Here is a 21,918-nt window from a genome sequence, read left to right on the forward strand (position 1 = left end):
TTGAAATATACCGAACGGATTTGATTTTATATATTTGAACACGATAAGTTTATGGGTCGGGTTTTGGTTTTTTGTTTTTATTTTTTTATTTTAAAGGGACAATTGGTGGCAAGTCATGGTTATCCGCCTCTTCCGGGGGCTGGAAAAACTCAAAGAAGTATTTCAACCTCCCTTATAAGTCGGGTTTGTGCTTGAAATATTTTTGCCCGACAAGAGTAACGATAAAAACACGAAAAGTTGCCAAACGGCCCAATGAAGGGCCCATATTCGACCATCAAAGAAGGGCCATAGTGATTAAATGAACTGAAGGGCCAATTAATTCTGATTGATCAAGCCCATTACACGATCTGAAATTCTAATGAAACAAAATTAGAATCAACGAAAAAAAAACACTAGAAAATTGCTGCCGTTTAGTCCAAAACCCTAAACCCTTTGGTCGAGTACAGTTGAGAGAAAGAGGAAGATGGGAAATACAAGCAAAGACCTTCTGCAATTGGAGCACAAAAAGGCTTCAACTTCACCCTTAGGTCTCTCTCTATCTCTCTCTCTCTCTCTCTCTCTCTCCTCTCTCTCTATGCAAATTCATGTAGCTTACTTTCTGTATATTTCTTGCAGAAAGCACGCTACTTGTTTGTAAAAATGCCTCAACGAAGAAAGCTCAACCCGAAGGGAAACTCATCCCTGCTCTTCCTCTTCCCAAAAGCCAAGGTACTCGATTCTCCCCATTTAAATTTTGGGTTTTTCTTTCAATTGTGAAAACTTCAATTTAAAGGAATTTGAATTATGGGTTCTTGGTAAGAGATTAAATATGAGATCCATTTGATGTGATGCGCACATATGTGAAAGATTTTATTTTCCGGCCAGTAATTTTCTATGTTGGTTTCTACTTGGCCAACTAAATAATGTTTAATTCTCAAATGGATCTATAATTTTGGTGATGGATGCTTAATTTCTTTTATACGGGGTCTCGATCCCAGCATAGTGCCTGTGCTTCTTGTTTCCTATATTTTATATTTTGTTTTTGAACTTCCTAAGTTACTAAGTTGTAGTGGTTTGAATTATAACTTTGAAGGGTGTGACTCAAAGTCCCCTGTTATTGGATTTGTCTCATTCTTCATATTCCTGCGCTGAAATTTCATCGTTTAATTTGACGAGATAGGATTATTTTATGTGCTGTTTACTTTTTCTTTGCTCCTGGTGTTATTGTTTTCTTCCTCTTTTGGTTTATTGGTAAGCATCTTGCTTGAGATAGAGGGTAGGAAGTTCTTCATTGTCTGCTTGTGATTGGCTTGAATCTCTGTTCATGTCGATCCACTACAGTCAGTTAATTGCTTTACCACGGAATATTGTTGCTCATACACTGTTTCCCTATTCATATTTTTCCTTTTCAGTAGTGAGAACTTGCATTACTTGCATAGTTCTAGCTGAATTTTCACAAATTTTTAGTGTTAGATGTGATGCTTTATACATTAGCTGATGATTGTGTATATAATGTCATGGGGAGGTTGTAAGGATGGTTTAGCCTACGCCCCAAGCTTTATTTGTTTTAGGCAAATGAAAACTTCATTGATGATCGGAAAATGTGACAAATTTGAAATAGATTAGAGAATGTTGTAGCATCAAATTTGTAGCCTATGCCCCTTTTTGTTTGCTCAAACAGTAGTTTTCAATTTATCATGCATTTGAGATTCTCTGATTCTGTTTTATTTCTAGTGTTGTTTTGTTGGAAGTACCATGCAAAATATTGTTCATATTACTTGCTTACTTGGCCGCAGTTTTGGGACAAGTAAGGGACTTTTTGGGAGTCATATCAGAAGCTAACGAACGACTATACCGGGATGCAAAGGTTGGCACATTGATCTTGCAACCAAATCTAGATTGTTTATCCCACAATTCTAACATCTGTTTCAACACATAACTGTGTTTGCTCATTTACTGACACGTAGGATAATCCAGAAAACTATGATATTGAAGTGCTCACGGGCAATGAATCTGAAGTCATTAATATGGTCTCTCTCTCTCTCTCTCTCTCTCTCTCTCTCTCTCTCCCTCTCCCTCTCTCTCTCTCTCTCGGATGCACACACATACACACATGCACGCTCACAGATTGTTGATGCCTTTAATAATTGATTTGTGGGTGGATCTGAATTGACAGGAGTTGATGCTGGGCGTTGCTGATCTTCAAACTCCTGAGGCTGTGACTGCTGCTGAATCTGCAATTTCTGGTTGTCAGCCTGTTATACCATTAGCCGTCAACAGTAGCGGAGAGGAATCAGAGGATAGCAGTGATGATGACAGTAGCAGCAAGGATGGTGATGACGAAGATAGTTCCGACGACAGTAGCAGCGAAGATAGTTTCGATGAAGATAGTGATGATATCAAAGATGATACAAGTGATAAAGATGATAAGGAAACATGCTTTCATGCGAAACTCAAAACACGCGAGCCTGATCAAGATAATGCTTTGAGTGAAGATGTTGGTAACAATCGGTCCAAAAAACGACCAAGAATTGTTGAGCTCTCATGAAAGTCGTGTAAGATCTAGTTATATATAGAGTTAATGTTTCCACATAGTGAGAAGGGCATATGATGAATGATTCTGGGAGAGTCTGGAAGAGATGATGAGTAGTATGAAGAGTTAACATTTATGTTATATCGTTTGTGTGTATTTCGTATGTAATTTCACCCGAATCCTTCTAAATACGATGTTTGTGGATGAATTTTATGAAATTCTTGACTAATTACATGTATTGTGGTGAAAGGTAATTCTACTGCAAATCTATCGGGTTTGAGAAGTTATTTTACCACTAGAACAAAAAATAGAAAAAGCCACAAAGACTAAGTATCATATACGGTTCGAGGTAAATCCATGCATTGCAATTCTTCCAACATCGAATGAAATTGTAGAAGAAAATGCTTTGGCAACATTGTGTGGTGTATGCATTTTATTTTTTGGTTGAAAACGGGGCTTATAACCCAAACAAAGTAAATAATAATAAATTTAGGCCTGTACATCCCAAGCGGATCTTCTGAATAAGGCTACTTGAACAAGAAAGAGGATTATCAAAATAATGATTTCCGAGGCTTAGAGCAACAACTAAACTTAAAATTCAAGGTACAAAGGCCGTTACATAGAGATTTCTAGAGATGACAATACATTCAACCTGAGTCAGATTTGTCATCCCATCTTCGACCTCACAAAAATTTTCCTTCCCTATCCCTCTCTCCACAAACAAAGGGATTTGAGTTGTAATTATAGAAGTTATTTAATACTACGGTCTAGTAGTATTCATTTTCATTTGTACGTGAGAAGTCATAGGTTCGATTATTGCCAAAAATGCAAATTTGAACAACATTATTGCTAGTCCATTGTAAGGCCAAGCTCACCCCCCTCCTCATTGTTGTAGATAATATTGTTTGTAAAAAAAAAAATTGTAATTATAGAAGAAAGCTAGTGTAAAATCACTGTAGTGGAACCCCGCAATATTAGTCAGAAATATTGCTTAACTACAAGAGCAAGCATGATCTATATGAACAATATCAAGGCACTAGACATGCTAGGAAACGAAACAAATTTACATAAATACCCTTGGTGACCAAAAGCAAAGAGTCCACCGTCTCTTATTTTATTTCATCAAAAGCTTCAAGGGATCAATCCTCATTATTTTTATGGTTTGATCATAATTAGTTAAAATTACCAATTAATTGGCAGCCATGCATGCCATAATTTGGATTAAGCTTTCCTTAATCAATAAGGACGTTGCCCAACGTAGTTTCCAGGTGGGGAATAGTTGCAAGTCACAAACCACCACCCATTGGTACACTGAACCCTAGCACACCCCAACTTAACCGAGTTCTTCCAAATCACTTGCGTGTAATGCAAGCATTGCTGCCCACCAACACAAGAATTAGAGTTGTAATCGTAGTTAGGCTTCTCCGCCACCCACAAGTTCACAGCCGCCACGCCCGTGAACGAGCCACTCCCTTTAGCCAAGTTCTCGCCGTAAGTCCCATTGGAATTCGAATGCACCAAATTGCAGTCACCAATTCTCGAGTTGGCGTAGTTTTGAGCATACGCCGCTACGGCGTTGTCCCACACGATATCCGGCACGTTGACTTGCGCTCGCGCCGCGTTGTGTGCGTTGAGGAAGTCTTGCTGTGAGTTTTGAGCATGAGAGGGATGAACTTGACTTAGTGCCATGACCACGATACAAAGAACTGCAACCCACAACGCCATTGTTGATTTTTTATTTTCTGCTACAAATAATTGAGAACTTATAAGGATTAATTGTGTGAATGTGTGACATCTTATTAGGATTTTTATAGGAAAAAAAATCTAATTGCGTGAAATTTTTTTATGAGCAATATGTTGGGAAATTGAAATATAATATGGCAATTTTAAGCAACCAATTGGCAAAAAAAGGTCCCCCTTGGTCTTGTATTAGCTTTATTATGGTAAAAATTAGCAAGTGGTGCAATGATCAGTACAAGTTACATGTTTCTTTTTCTAAAAGAAGTAAAGTAAGTTGATATAAAAAATAGAAAGAATTGATGTGTTACTTCAAGTTTAATTTTCATAAAACTCAAATACATTGTATCGCTGTGTAGGTTTCTTAATTCTTTTTATTCTTCAAATGTCTTGAGCATCTTATTAGTATTGTAAATTGTTTTTTCGAGATTGATTTCACATAAATCTTTTCATTGATCATTAGTCAGTGCTACAAGGGCATCATATTTAATATTATAATCTTAATTTGGCTAACCAGCCATAAGTTGAAAAAGCAATTTGCATGGAACAAATTCATCCGCTGCGTGGTGTTTTGATCTTAGTCCAACAATACAATATCGTGTGAACATCAAAAAACTTACACATAACATTGTATTAGGCACCACGATGACAGTTGAACTCGTTTGATATGTAACTCATTCTCCATAAATTTGCATAATTTTGATTTTTTGTAACCATGATCTCTGCCACACACGGATGATTATTGTTTGCTTAGGTTTGATAATGTCGGTGCATTTTTATTGTGAATTCCCGAGCAGATGACTTGCAAACAAATGATTCAAGAAATACGACATATTAAGGAATTGATTTTTTGCAACAGAAAAAGAAAAGAAAAAAGAAAGTGATTCTGAATGGGAAATGATTTTCAACTTACAGAAAAAAAGATAAACGGGTATGCGGTTATAATTAAATGGGTATGTGATTATGGTTACCATTACCTGTTTATAAACGGTTATGGGTATGAGTATACTCGTTTATACAATTACCTAAGGGTAAACGATTATACAGGTAAGGGCTTACACATTTATGGGTAAATAACCGCGATTATCCGGCCACTAAAACTATAACCCATCCCTTCTTACGAGGAAGCCTCACGTAAGAATTTCTCCTTATTGACATGGTATGTCTTTGCCTTTTTAGGACTTTCTTTCACTAGGGAACTTAATTAATTAGGTGAGCCGAACTTGTAATTAAGAATTAGTTATAAGTTGACATTATCTAATTATGATGTGATATAGTTACATTGGAAGTACGTGGTGTTGTGCTGCCCTCAGCGTCCGGGCTCGGAGATAAAATGAAGCGTCGTCCTGTGACTAAGTCTAGATTGACTTCTGAAAGGCTCAGTACTATGAGAAGTGGGGAGGAAAGTTCGTCACTTGGGAAAGTGAAATTTGCTGCTTAAGAGACATCAATGCTTACTCATTTTGTTGCTGTCGCACCAGTGCTGGTTGCCTAGAAGAAGGAAACTACTCGAGTTTGATTTCTCAGATGTTGTAGATAGAGCAGTTGAGGATGAAGTTGCAGAGATTGGAGCTACTAAAGATAAAGCGGTGGAAGTGCAACCCGCTCAAGGTGAGGTGGCTGCTGAAAAGCCAGAGATCATCCAAGAGTAGCCTACTTTCAAACTTAGGGGGGTGTATTCAATTGAGAATGTGAGAGATTTTAATGGATTTATAAATCCATAAATTTTTATGGAGTTTAATTGATTTGTAGAGATTCCATATAAAATTTTGATTCAATTCCCTCGAAATCTCATGGGAAGAGGTGAGATTTGTGGATGTTTAAAATACACTATGAAATCTCTCAAATTCCCTCTAATTCCTCAACTTTCTCAAATTCTTTAAAATAAATTTCTAATTGAATACACCTGGAATGTTATAAACTTCTTTAAAATCTTAATTGAATACACCTGGATTTCTAAGGATTTTAATAAACTATTTTAAAATGCTAATTGAATACACCTAGAATTTCAGAGAATCACTTAAAATCCTGATTGAATACCCCTAGATTCATTAAAAGAATTAAAATCCCTTAGAATCCCAATTGAATACACCCCCCTTAGAGAATTTTTAGACTTTGTTTCTCTTTGTTTGCTTTAGCTTATGTTAGATTTTTATCAATTTACTAGAAATTTAATAAACTGCTTTCTTTGCTTTACTCCATCTTCATTCTTCGATTGCCTTGAATGTTTTTGAAACTTTTCTTGCTTGAAGCGCTTGCAAAACTCTAGCCATTGAAGTGCAATGCGGCTTTGATCAAAGCAGGCGCTCTTAGAAGGCGTGTCTAGGCTGCGAGTTTTGTTTTATGGGGCGTTAAGCTGCCGCATTCATCGTGCGTTACTACCCCTTGATCGGGTGATGTTGTCGCTGCCAAGCTGGTAGTTTACTTCATTGCTTGAACGAAAGTCGTATGAAATGAGAACCTGTTTGTGTGACTAAGGCGAGATTCCATGGGCAATGTACTTAAGCTTATAAGATCTTGTACTTCACAAGGGCGAAGTGCGTGACACGATGAAGTCTCTCATAAGTTGCCTGAAAATTGTACTACACTTGTAATTTGAGGTCACTAATCCTTGAGTTATGTAGCCCGTAGCGCAATATGATAAAAATCTGTATAGAGACGAAAATTGCTAACTAGTCACATAAAATGTGTACAATTATATAGAAATTCGTGGTCAACGATTTGAGGAATGCACTGCACTATATGTCACCAATCCCTTAAACTGCATAGCCCATAACACAACATGATAGAGTTCAGTGTGGACACAAAATTCGCTAACTTGTTGCAGCAACGTGTGCAGTTTTATGAAAATTCGTGGGCAACAATTCAGGGAATGTGCTGCACTTTTTTTTATCATGGATCCCTTGAGTCGCATAGCCTGTGAACATAAAATCACTAACTTGTCACAGTAGATGTGTGTAGTTGTGTGGAAATTCATGGGCAGCAATTCAAGGAATATATTGCACTTTTGGGGGCACAAATCCTTTGAGTTGCATAGTATCTAGCACATCATGATAGAGTTCCGTGTGAACATGAAAATTACTAACTTGTCACATCAAACGTATGCAGTTGTATTGAAGTTCGTGGGCAGCAGTTCAGGGAATGTATTGCACTTTATGCTTGTTCTGGCAAAGAAGCCTGGGTCTTCACAGAGTGGGCCAAGGGCCAAAATCCTTCGGTTAATTAAGTCTTGATAAAGACTATGGTGGCTATTTCTAGGAAATGCTGGCAAGGTTGTCGAGTGTCCAGTTATACTGGGGCAGCTGAATCCGTCCAAGTATGTATATCCGAGCAATTTACCCTCTCAGAGGAGAGCATACCTATGTGGTGGTTTGGTGGTCAGATTTGTTGGAGAGTAGCCGGGGTGTCGTTGCTACTCTCTGGATTGCAGTGAGAGTAAGAGAGAGAATGTGAGAGAGAGTGAACCGAGGGAAAAGGGAGAGGAGAGAGAATGAGGGAGAGAGTGTTAGTGGTAACCTTAGAGGAAAAGTTTCCTCAAATAAATAACTACCCAAAATAAACTGCAAAGTTCACGTGCAAACTAGAAGGTTCCACTCAGTGTGGTTGGTACCAAAATTACCAATATACCCTCAATGTTAATGTTTCATAGAATCTTTGTTTTAACTCTAAATTTTGTTCTGCTTGTGCTCACATGTTTGTAGTGACAAGTATTACAAGAAAATGACAAGAAAATTGACAAAATATGAAATGACCTTAAATATCCACGTAAGATTTCTACTTAGCCTTTTAGGAACGTTTTCGGGATTTCACAACTTTGAGAATAAATTACACTAAAATTAGGGACGAGTCGTAATAAGGTGACTTAAATGATAATCAGTTAGATAAAAAAATAAGTAATTATTCACTTCTGATTTTGCTAATGTGTTTTTCATAAAAAAATTCTCCAAAAAAAAATTTCTATGTAGCGGGATATATTTATGCTCTATCTTTCTTACGTATTGAATGACTTATCACACCATGAGTTAGAGTATGAATTCACCATAAATCAATGACAATATGAAATTCCTAACTTCAACTATTACAACAATATTATATGCGTTTAAGTCACTATCTTATTTGATTAGCATAACACAACATTTAACAGTTCCAAAGAGTTCAAAGTGAATTCATCCAATTGGTCACGCTTATAACAATATGCTGATCATGTGAATTCGTCACTTAATATCTTAATAAGGGCCAAAAGTTGCTTAAACAATACCTTTTAAGTGGTCATTTTGGGACCACATTTCACAGATCCGGCAGTGGCTTATTTGTTCGGTGTAGCTCATACATATGCCTTAGTTTTTGTTTCCTTTTTCTTTTTTTAACCAACACAATAAGACTTCTAAAATTTGACATATAGGAATTCAAAACTATACATATTCTTCAAATATCGATTAAGTCAGTTTGCTAATTTAGTGTAATCGTCCTTGTACTGTAAGCGTCTAACTTCAAATTTCATTTCTCATAAAAGCAAATCTTAACATCCATTTGATATCGCATTTGTTCGCGATCGGTTTCTTCAAGTAAAAAGATTGGATATGAAGAGGAAGCAAATAAAAGAGAATGATGAAGAAAAATAAAAGAATGTTGACTCAAGTTCAGACCTAAAGTCAAAATGTTTGATTGGTTGTTGTTACAAGATACACACTGCTCACAAAGCAACAAAAAATTTAAACAAACATTAATATGTTCGACCTAGAAAAAAAAAACATCAATATGATTAATTAAATTGTTCTTTCTTTTGGATTGGAAGAGGAAACATTGAATCACCTCTTTCTTAAATCATTGTAAAACACTCGTATGTTCGATAGTTACTCAATTTATCATTGATATTCCTTCTCTACATTCAGACCTCATTTCTTGGTTACAACATAAATGGCATAATGCTCAACCCTTCACTACAACAGAATTGGTGTCACGTCCCGATCCCGACATACGTCTAGGATCGACACGTGACATCACCAATTACATGTATATCTAACATACCCCGCCTCCGGGATATGGCAAAACATAACTTGAGAATCGAATCACATAGTTTCGTATATTTTATGACTGCATCTAACCTTCTCGTTAGACGTACATACCCTAAAAAGGGATCAAGCCATTCGTAGTTCACCATTCGCTACAATTTGACATATATCACAGTCCGTTCAAGCCGAAAGGCATAACATTCCTCAATCAATCATTTGGACTTGACAAGAATGAATTATTCGATTCAAGCTACTTAATGAACCCATATGACAATCAAGGTTTCTATTTCATCCATTATATAAATCACTATGTTTCAACATAAAATCGCAATTCATAGCATGTAATAAATATCAAAGAATCAACAAAGCACAATAGTATCCTCTAGTCACATTGATCAACTAATCTAATCATATTAATAACAATCATATCCAACATCATTCCACAATCCCTTCAAGTAACCAATTCCATGAATCAAGGAGGCACGATATTAACATTTAATTATGTTAATCAGTCAACAAGATCACATATCAATGCATGAAATTTAATAAAGGAATTCTACATAATTCCCTGCCTGGATCCCAAGTAATAACATTATAATTCTAATTTATAAACATAACGTCTACTGTGAGCAATTCCTACTCACTCGAATCTAGGGTCGAACTAACTTTATGGAAATGAGCAAGAGTAGGGATTCTGGACCACTCAACGGAATCCAACCCAAAATATAATCGCCTATCGGAATGTACCAAGTACAACTAATCCTCATCGTGCAGGTAGTGATCACCCAACGTGGATATACCAAGCATGATTACCCCTGAAATACGTATGGTCCCCCAACACGGATATACCAAGCAGGACCACATCCTAACTCTAGGTAGTGATCACCCAACGCGGATATACCAAGCATGATCACTCCTAGAATGCGTATGGTCCCCCAACGTGGATATACCATGTAGAACCATATGCATAATCTAATAACGTGGGTAATGATCACCCAATGCGGATATACCAAGCATGCATGATCACCCCTAACAGTCCCCCAACGCGAATATACCAAGTAGGACTGTATTCTATAGCTCTAGGTAGTGATCACCCAACGCGGATATACCAAGCATGATCACTCTTAGAACGCGTATGGTCCCCCAACGCGGATATACCAAGTGGAACCATAGCATAATCTCATCGTGTAGGTAGTGATCACCCAACGCGGATATACCAAACATGATCACCCCTCAAATACGTATGGTCCCCCAACGTGGATATACCAAACAGGACCATCCATGTACCACTGCTACATGGTGCAGTAAATTCAACACACAACCTACCCACAACTCAACCCCTATGAGTTACAACGTAGTCACCTACACCATTAACTCCTCATGGCCACCAACTAATATGTCACACAAACATATATGTTTTACAGTATACATCTAATAAGATTCTAGGATCACATTGTCATAACATTTATCATACTTATCATTCACATTATTAAGAAGATGAATGAACACATATATATCACAATATGACGTCCCATACATGAAAATCGAGGTATACATTAACTGGGATAACTCACTAACCAATATAGGCCCACTAAGCCCTACATAGTCTCTAGTAATACTTATATTAATATTTAAGATCAATTCGTAACATATTGACCCAAGATCAACTCTCCGTCTATGATGGGTCCACAACCCTATGCAAGTCAATTTGGAACATCTGCCTATGGATTTCCAATCCATAACTCCCAAGGGTCTCACTACTATTCTAGAACAACATACTAAAATTTCATTACAATCCATGGGTTGGATCTCCGCCAATTGCAAATTCAAGTGGCGGTCAACGTTTGATTTTACGAACTTAGAAATCCCATTTGGGAAGATCTGTACGTCGGATTCCCGATCCGTAAGTTCCAAATGGTGCCGATCCAACGGTCGGATCATCAATTCATATAATGACCTCGTGGCGGCCAACTAGGTGGTCAACTACAAAACTATATTAAAACCTCGGAATTTCACTAAACGAATGTCAAATATGGAATCGGAGCATCAAAATTAGCCTAGGATGGTTAGGTGGGATCTCGGCCCATGCACCGTTGCCATGCGCTGCCGCATGCGGCGGCTGGCCGCCCCGACTTGCTGGAAAATTTAACTATTTCCAAAAATTACCAAATTTTACCAAAATGAAGATCTCAATGTGTAGACCAAGTTTTATAACTGTGACCAAGGCCAATTTGGCCGGGAAAATCCTCAATTTCATTTAAACCTGTTGGAAACCCTAGAAAGGGTAGCCTTCGATTCGACCTCCATACTAACTCCAACGCCTCCTCCACTGCTTGGGCTTTGTTCCTGAGGTTCAGTGGAGTAGATTGGTGGTGGTAATCGATGGAGTGGGCTTCGAAAATGGCAGATTGCTGTAGAGACACCATCGCACCCACCGATGCATTTCCCGTGAATCCAAGGCCAAATTGTATGAATTTTGGGGTGGAATTGGTAGAGGGAAGGCTAGGGAGTTGTTTCCAAGTGATGGATGGTGGAGATTCACCGTGAACGGCATTGGGAAACATGGCGCCGCCACCGGGTTGGGTCAGATAGGACGATACACCGGTTCCCCCGCTTTTCCCTTTCTCTCATTTCCCTCCTTTCTTTCCTTTCTGATTCATCCTCACCCTCCCTCCTTTCTTCTCTTCCACATCTCTCATTTCCCTCTCTCTTGCTGCCATCTGGCAGCTTCTAATTGTTTGTTTAGTTGTTTTGTTTTTTTTTTTTTTTTTTTGTTTTTAAATCACTTACTTAATTTCAAACTTTGTAACTAGTTTAATAAAAATCTAAATTCAAATAAATTAATATAAAATTTCAATAATACAAATACGAAGATTATAACAGTGAAATCTAGGAACATGATTTCACAATTGGTCATTTATAGCGCACAAAGATCTTTTACTACATGTTCAAAAATAGAAAACCAAAGACACAAAGCTCTTTTTGAACAGAAGATATACCTCATGCAATTAATGGAAACATTTAAACATATTAGAAATTATTTAGTCAAATTGTGGACAACTAATAATATTTGGATGAAGGAAATAAATTTGGAATTTGAGTAAAGGTCAGAATTTATAAATTGACATTCACCAATTCTCTTATTTGGATTCATAAACACAGAAATTTAGAATTTCTGCGTAGAAAAAAAAAGCTTGGAATTTGGGACCTCCAATTCCCAAGTTCAAATTTCATGTAAATAGAAGTCATTTATCAATTTCTATGATTGAGAGTTTTAAAATAAAAAATTCCATATCCGATTCTATTGTTCTTTTACATTGGATGAGGAAAACAAACTTGGAATTTGAATAAAAGTCTGAATTTATAAATTGACATGCACCAATTCTCTTGTTTGGATTCATAAACATAGAAATTTAGAATTTCCGTGTGGAAAAGAAACTTGGAATTTGGGACCTCCAATTCCCAAGTTTAAATTCCATGTAAATATGTGTCATTTTCTAATTTCTATGATTGAGAGTTTAAAAATAACAAATTCCGTATCCAATTTCATTGTTCTTTTAGGTTAACCAAACAAGAAAATTCACAAATTCTAGAAAATAAAATCCCATCATTTTAATTTCCGTCATTCTAATTCTCACAATAATCTTAAATTTCTTCATCCAAACATAGTGTAATGGTTATGTCAAACCCAATGGTTTAGCATCCGCAGGATTTGTTATGCCAAATATGTACGATCAAAGCATAGCCTTATGTAAGATATTATGAAATTTGCAAGCCGAAGCTGCATGCCTTAAACCAGCTGGTCTTATTTGGGCATCAAGGTTCGATCGTGTTCAAGTGGAATTAGATTCATACATTCTCATTAACATATTTAACGTTAAAGCACAATTTTTTTGAAGAATTATGTATGTCATCCAAAATAACAATTTCCTCATGTTTTGACAACTATCATTCACACATGTCTTCTGAAAAGTGAATGTGGTAACTGGTGCAATGGCGGCAATAAAACAACATTATCATCATAATTGTACTTGGTTCTCACAGTTTTCTAGTGACGTTAAAGATAGATGTACTATGATTACATGTTTATAAAGATCCATAAAGGATCCTCGATGTAACTTCAATTTGTTATATAAAAAAAAAAAAGATTCTTTAGATATAGATCTTTGCAACTCTTATTTCCTAAACAAAAATCCACATAGGTATAAACATCCAAATAAAACCCAAATTTAAAAATAACTGCCAAGTATAGAAGTAATTGACCTATTATTACAAAATATTTACAATTTCTACCACAATATTCAAAATAAAATCAATAAATGTTATTACTCACCTTAATGAAAATATAATTGTTGCACATATTATTACCCCTAACACACGCATATATACGTTCAAATGTATACATTACTACCATAAGCTCAATATATATATATATATATATATATATATATATATATATATATATATATATATACACACTTATATAGTTTACCTATATATATATATATATACACATGCCCTTTAAGGGAAGGGATCCCCATTTTTCAAAAAAAAAAAAAAAAGGGGACACCCTCTTGACCGTTAGATTTGGCTTTAATGAAATTCTATGGTTGAGATTAAATCATAGGCCACAAAATCTAAACTACAGAATTTCATTAAAGCTAAATCTAACGGTCAAGAGGATGTCCCCTTTTTTTTTGAAAAATGGGGATCCCTTCCCTTAAAGGGAACGTTTACACACACGCACACACACGCGCGCGCGCGCACACACACACACACACACATATATATATATATATATATATACATACATATACATGCATTGTAACATCCCACATCGCCCAGGGGTAGGCCTGACAAACGGGTCGTGTCAGTCGTGTTCGTGTCGTTTTTGTGTAACACCTGTTATCTTAACGGGTCGTGTCGTGTCACACCTGTTATCTTAACGGGTCCTTAACAGGTCAGGTCACTTTACCCAACGGGTAAAATGACCCGACCCGTTATGACCCGTTAAGAAAAATATTTTTTTTCTTAAATTTGCACATACCACACATTGTCACATAAATATTACTTCAAAACATTAAAACACATTTGTTGTTTAAGTATTACATCTACACTAAAAAATAAGAGCCTCATAAAAAATACATTCATACACTACTAATCTATTACAAATATTAAATGTGCAAGGATATGCAAAATGAAAGCGTTTTTGTTTTCAAGGTTGTGAAGTTTTTCTCAAAAGTTTAAACCTTGCCAATGGAACTCAAAGCTTAAAGAAAGTGACCCACTAGAGTGTTTATTCGTACTTTCATTAAGTATAACATAAGATTTTGTGGTATCCACTAGTGTAAATATTTTAAATTGAAGATCGAATTCATTCATTGTATTCATATAGGGTCAAGGAGTGTAGTTGTAAAAAATCATCAAAATCGGAGTTAAAATAACCGTTAAATTGTGATTTTTCGTTTATAACCGTCGAAAAGTTTTATCCTTTTACTTAATCTTTAAATGTTTGTTTTTTGCAATTTTTGGCGTATGCGATCTCGAAGCATATACAAACAAGTATGATGGTTAGATCGTTGAAACTAGTTTCATAGAATGCGTATCTCATCAAAACAATAGATTCACTAACACTTAAAAGTTTATTCTTACTTTCATTAAGTATAACATAAGATTTTGTGGTATCCACTAGTGTAAATATTTTAAATTGAAGATCAAATTCATTCATTGTATTCATATAGGGTGAAGGAGTGTAGCTGTAAAAAATCATCAAAATCGGAGTTAAAATAACCGTTAGATCGTGATTTTTCGTTTATAACCGTCGAAAAGTTTTGTCTCGTTACTTGATCTCTGAATGTTTGTTTTTTTTCAATTTTTGGCATATGCAATCTCGAAGTATATACAAACATGTTTGACGGTTGGATCGTTGAAACTAGTTTCGTAGAATGTGTATCCCATCAAAACAATAGATTCACTAACACTTCAAGATTTTATTCATACTATCATCAAGTATAACATAAGATTTTGTGGTATCCACTAGTGTAAATATTTTAAATTGAAGATCGAATTCATTCATTGTATTTATATAGGGTCAAGGAGTGTAGCTGTAAAAAATCATCAAAATCGGAGTTAAAATAACCGTTAAATCGTGATTTTTCATTTATAACCGTCGAAAAGTTTTGTCCCGTTACTTGACCTCTGAATGTTTTTTTTTTGCAATTTTTGGCATATGCGATCTCGAACCATATACAAACAAGTTTGACAGTTGGATCGTTGAAACTAGTTTCACAAAATGCGTATCTCATCAAAACAATATATTCACTAACACTTAAGAGTTTATTAATATTTTCATTAAGTATAACATAAGATTTTGTGGTATCCACTAGTGTAAATATTTTAAATTGAAGATCGAATTCATTCATTGTATTCATATAGGGTCAAGGAGTGTAGCTGTAAAAAATTATCAAAATCGGAGTTAAAATAACCGTTAAATCGTGATTTTTCGTTTATAACCGTCGAAAATTTTTGTCCTGTTACTTGATCTCTGAATGTTTGTTTTTTTCAATTTTTGGCGTATGCGATCTCGAAGTATATACAAACATGTTTGACGGTTGGATCATTGAAACTAGTTTCGTAGAATGCGTATCCCATCAAAACAATAGATTCACTAACACTTAAGAATTTATTCATACTTTCATCAAGTATAACATAAGATTTTGTGGTATCCCCTAGTGTAAATATTTTAAATTGAAGATCGAATTCATTCATTGTATTCATATAGGGTCATGGAGTGTAGATGTAAAAAATCATCAAAATCAGAGTTAAAATAACCGTTAAATCGTGATTTTTCGTTTATAACCGTCGAAAAGTTTTGTCTCGTTACTTGATCTCTGAATGTTTGCTTTTTGCAATTTTTGGTGTATACGATCTCGAAGCATATACAAACAAGTTTGACGGTTGGATCATTGAAACTAGTTTTGCAAAATGCGTATCTCATCAAAACAATAAATTCACTAACACTTAAAGAGTTTATTCATATTTTCATTAAGTATAACATAAGATTTGTGGTATCCACTAGTGTAAATATTTTAAATTGAAGATTGAATTCATTCATTGTATTCATACAGGGTCAAGGAGTGTAGCTGTAAAAAATTATCAAAATTGGAGTTAAAATAACCGTTAAATCGTGATTTTTCGTTTATAACCGTTGAAAGGTTTTGGCTCGTTACTTGATCTCTGATTGTTTGTTTTTTTCAATTTTTGGCATATGCGATCTCGAAGTATATACAAACACGTTTGACGGTTGGATCGTTGAAATTAGTTTCGTAGAATGCGTATCCCATCAAAACAATAGATTCACTAACACTTAAGAGTTTATTCATACTTTCATCAAGTATAACATAAGATTTTATGGTATCCCCTGGTGTAAATATTTTAAATTGAAGATCGAATTCATTCATTGTATTCACATATGGTCAAGGAGTGTAGCTGTAAAAAATCATCAAAATCGGAGTTAAAATAACCGTTAAATCGTGATTTTTCGTTTATAACCGTCGAAAGGTTTTGTCCCGTTACTTGATCTGTGAATGTTTTTTTTTTTGTAATTTTTTGCTGATGCAATCTCGAAGCATATACAAATAAGTTTGACGGTTTGATCGTTGAAATTAGTTTCTTATAATTCGTATCCTATGAAGTTCAATGGTGTGTGTGTGTATATATATATTTATTTATTTATTAAGTAGATTTAAATCTATTTATCTTGTATGTATAATTATTATAGTTTTTAGGGGTATAAAATTTAATATATATATATATAAATATAACTATTATAGTTAATATTTTGGGAGTATAATTATTATAGTATATATAATTATTATAATTATTATAGTTAATTTAATATATATATATAATTATTATAGTATTTTTTTAGGGTTATAAAATTATTAAATTAATATTCTGCTTATCGTGTATCGTGTTACCCACGTGTATACCCGAACCAACCCGTTATCTTAACAGGTGTTTATCGGGTTACCCGATAACGACCCGTTTCGTTATCGTGTCGACCCGAACACCTATTAATTTCGTGTCGTGTCGTGTCTGGTTATCGGGTCGTGTCAGGAATTGCCAGGCCTACCCAGGGGTGTGGATCTTGTAAGCCTTATATGTATATTCCCATCTCTACCTAGCACGAGACCTTTTGGGAGCTCACTGGCTTCGGGTTCCATCAGAACTCCGAAGTTAAGTGAGTTCGCGCGAAAGCAATCCCATTATGGGTGACCCACTGGGAAGTTCTCATGTGAGTTCCCAGAAACAAAATCGTGAGGGCGTGGTCGGGGCCCAAAGTGGACAATATCGTGCTACGATGGAGTCGAGCCTAGGATGTGGTGGGGGCCCGGGCCGGGATGTGACAATTTGGTATTAGAGCTAATCCCTGGCCGAATGTGTGCCGACGAGGACGTCGGGTTCCTAAGAGGGATGGATTGTAACATCCCACATTGTCCAGAGGTGTGGATCTTGTAAGCCTTATATGTATATTCCCATTTATACCTAGCACGAGGCCTTTTGGGAGCTCATTGGCTTCGGGTTCCATCGGAACTTCGAAGTTAAGCGAGTTCGCACGAGAGAAATCCCATGATGGGTGACCCACTGGGAAGTTCTCGTGTGAGTTCCCAGAAACAAAACCGTGATGACGTGGTCGGGGCCCAAAGCGGACAATATCGTGTTACGGTGGAGTCGAGCTCGGGATATGGTAGGGGCCCGGGCCAGGATGTGACATGCATAGTACTACATATATGATCAAACATATTAAACTAATTAATCTACCTATATTTAAATTTATGATGAGCAAATAACATATATTTTGTAGGTAAATTAATATTGAATCAAATAACGTTCTTTTATTTTGTAGGTATTTATTTTCCATGTATTATTACATATATTTGGCACATTTTATTATTATAAGATATATGTACTAATAATAGGTAAATTAATCTTTAATAAAATACAATTGCTTTATTTTGTAAGTAAATTAATTTTGAATCAAATAACATTTCTTCATTATGTAGGTATTTTATTTTGTATGTATCATCATATATATTAGGCACATTTTATTATTACATGTACAAATAATAGGTAAACTAGTATTGAATAAAATAATAACATTTTTTTATGTAGGTATATTATTTTGCATATATTTGGGTTTGCTTTATTATGTAGGTAAATTATTTTGCATGAATTTTTATGTATATCAGGTATGTTTTTTTTGTTGTTGTTATATATGACACACCCCGACCCAAGATGTCCACTAGGACTCCGAATCGAGATGTGATGGCTGACACCTTGAAGGTAACGAAGCCATAAAGCGTAGTGATGTGGAAAATGTGAATGAATTTAAATCTAAAAGTGCCTAAGTACAAGAGTGCGCGATGAGCGGGTATGAACCCATTTCACACGTGATGACAGAGCATAAGTATAGTACAGTAAAATATGGTGAGAATTATACCATCGATGGTAATCGTCTACACCAAGTTTTGCCAATAATCATCGTCGATACGCAATCACTGCTAATATACTTGGAGGGGCGAAAAATAAGGGTGAGTGGGCCTAAAAATAAAGTTTTAATAAAAACCTTTTGAAAACGTTATAACCCCTTACCGTAAAACCTGTATATTTTCTAGAAAATAATAATACTACGTAGGTATGAAAACTAATGCACAAGACCAACGAAAGCTGAGATGTGCCATGTCATAATATTTCAGCACTAAAAGATGTAAACCAGATCTGCAACTAATATAAAATAGTATGCCAGTCGGAGTCACCTTGCGTGACTTGTACGACTGGATCTATAGCTCATCAATCTAGGCTAGCACACGAGTCGGAGTCACCTAGTGTGACTTGTACGATAGGCTAGGTATAAATATGTACGCTCAAGTGCTACAATCACGTGAAGACTGTGCGTTAAATCGCGGGTCACCTACAAGTCGGAACCACCTATTGTGGTCTGTACGACAGGCTGGCACCAGACTTAGATCCAAGGTGAGCGTGTTGTGCGGGATGTGAACAATCACGTGAAGGCTGACCTTGGCCCCGGGCGGGAGCACTAATATCGAGGTGCAGCCATGATGAGCTCTAAATGAATATATACATGCTCAGATAATTCAACCATTTCAATCACATAATAACTCACCTGAACTTACCCACGCCCCTGTATGATCATTTGGCATAATCACAAATCTCATCATAATGCAATATTTAAATATAGCACCCTTAAATCTTGGCATGCTATGCATAACTCAGTTCAAAGCATTTGTGGAAACTATAATATATATATATATATATATATATATATATATATATATATATATACACTATAAAAAGGAAAAAGATCCACACACCTGAGGTAAGATCTGCATAACAGATTTCTAATCCGTAACTTCCAAAGATCCACATTATGCTTCTAAAACATCATACTAAAGTTTCATTAGGATCCAACGGTTGGATCTCCGCCAATTGTAAATTCAAGTAACGGTTAACGTTTTATTTTATGAACTTACAAATTCAATTCGGGAATATCTGTACATCGGATTCCCAATCCGTAAGTTCCTATGATCCTCAAATATTACGTACTATAATGTATTAAGGTTAAGTGACAATCCAATGGTCGGCTCGTCGATTGCTATACTATTCAAGTGGCGGACCTTAATGGAACTAAGTTCAAACGACAGAAATTTCATCAATCGGACTTCACATATGAAATTGAAGTATCAAATTTAGCCTAGGAAGGTCAGGGGATAACTTGGCCCATGTGCTGTTGCCACGCGTTGTCGTATACGGCGGTCGGCCGCCCCGACTTGCCGGAAAAATCAACTATTTCTAAACATTCTCAAATTTCATGAAAATGAAGATCTCAATGAGTAGAGAAAATTTTATACTTGTGGCCAAGTTCAATTTGGCCGGGAAATGCTTCAATTCGTCTTGAACCGACCGGAACCCTAAAATTTGGGGTAGCTTCGATTCGCCAAATTTGCTACTTCGCTGTCCCCAAACTTGACACACCCCATCCCAAAATGTCCACTAGGACTTCGAATCAAGTTGTGTTAGCCGACACCTAGTAGGTGATGAAGCTATAAACTATAGAGATGTGGAAAATGTGTATAAATTTAAACCTAAAAGTGCCTAAAGACAAGAGTGCACTGTGAGCGACAATGAACCCATTTCACACGCGACTTCAGAGCATAGGTAAAGTACAGATCATACCCTCAGAGGTAGCCACATATACTGAGATTCGCCAAGAATCCTCGTCGATACAAACTTGCAGCAGCTAAAACCTAGAGGGGCAAAAAACAGAAGGGTGAGTGGGCAAAAACAAAACGTTTGAAAACACATTTCTCTTTTCTGAACATAATAACCCCTCATTGTAAAACCCGTATAATTTCCCAGAAAATAATAATACATACATATATAGAAATCAAGCTTGAGAGCAATGAAAAACCAAAGTATGTGCCATGTCAAGTATCTCAGTAATAAATATGTAAGCCAGGTGCTGTGAATCAATATAAAATGATATGTCAGCCGGAGTCACCTAACCATGACTTGTACGGTTGAATCTATAGCTCATAAATCAATTCCTGCACACGAGTCGGAACCACCTATTGTGGTATGTACGACAAGCTGGGTGTAAATAAATACGCTCAAGTGCTAAGATCACGTGAAGGCTGTGCGAAGTATCGCAAGTCACATACGAGTCGGAACCACCTAATGTGGTATGTAAGACAGGCTGGCACCTGCCTTGGATTCAAGGTGAGCGTGTGGTGCGGGAGGTGAACAATCATGTGAAGGCTATGCCCTGGCCTTGGGCAGAGCACTAACACCGGGGTGCTAGATAATGAGCACTAAATGCATCTACACATAACCATACACACTACAATTACTATCATCAATATGCACTCACCTGAAGCTTACCTGGGCGTCTACAGCGTCATGCAATAATATGCATATCTATACTAATTAGACCTGACAATTTCTTACACGACTTGTTAACACGACACGTAAACGACACTAAAATAACAGGTTTCGAGTCAACATGATAACTAATCGGGTCATTATCAGGTCACTCGATAATAACCCGTTACTAATGGGTCCTTAACAGGTTTACACGAGAGTGACACGCGAGTAACCTATTTCGACACGTTTATTTTGATGATTCTAATTTTTCAAACTACTAAAAAAAATTACTATAAAATACAATAGATATAATGAATATGTATATATTGTTTATTAATTATTATTCTATATAAATTTTAAAATTTAAGTTTTATTTATTTATTTATTTTTATAGGATATTATAGGCAAATATTGAGATTAAAAATCATAAAACACATTAAAAATAAAAATATCAAGTAATTTAAAAATACCAAACACATTAAAAAATTATAATAATTAATTTACATGTGCAAAAAATATGAAAAAAATATGCAAACGCTCGTATTCGCATCATCTACGCTTTGAGGATGGGTATATGATCATTTGAATTTTTAAAACCTTACAAACCTTACAAACTGTCATGAATAGTAATTTTTAAAACCTTACGATAGTTACATGGTCGTTTAGATTTTTAAAACCCTCCAAATCTCATTAACAATGTTTTTTATTTGAGTG

At 35.8% G+C, this 21,918-nt stretch overlaps 2 protein-coding genes across 2 annotated transcripts; one reads left to right on the forward strand and one right to left on the reverse strand.

The window, feature by feature from the left end:
• Positions 1–213: 213 nt before the first annotated feature.
• Positions 214–2,730, forward strand: LOC103427657 (uncharacterized). Its single transcript, XM_008365725.4, has 5 exons — positions 214–527; positions 616–708; positions 1,776–1,846; positions 1,947–2,009; positions 2,156–2,730. The coding sequence occupies exons 1-5, from the start codon at positions 464–466 to the stop codon at positions 2,525–2,527; spliced, it is 663 nt and encodes a 220-aa protein (XP_008363947.2). The 5' UTR covers positions 214–463; the 3' UTR covers positions 2,528–2,730.
• Positions 2,731–3,619: 889 nt separating this feature from the next.
• LOC114827291 (pathogenesis-related leaf protein 6-like) lies at positions 3,620–4,248 on the reverse strand. Its single transcript, XM_029108937.2, has one exon. It carries the CDS (start codon positions 4,235–4,237, stop codon positions 3,749–3,751), a length of 489 nt encoding a protein of 162 aa, XP_028964770.1. The 5' UTR covers positions 4,238–4,248; the 3' UTR covers positions 3,620–3,748.
• Positions 4,249–21,918: the final 17,670 nt, after the last annotated feature.

This window comes from Malus domestica, chromosome 10, assembly GCF_042453785.1.
Source record: "Malus domestica chromosome 10, GDT2T_hap1".
NCBI classification, from domain to species: Eukaryota; Viridiplantae; Streptophyta; class Magnoliopsida; order Rosales; family Rosaceae; genus Malus; species Malus domestica.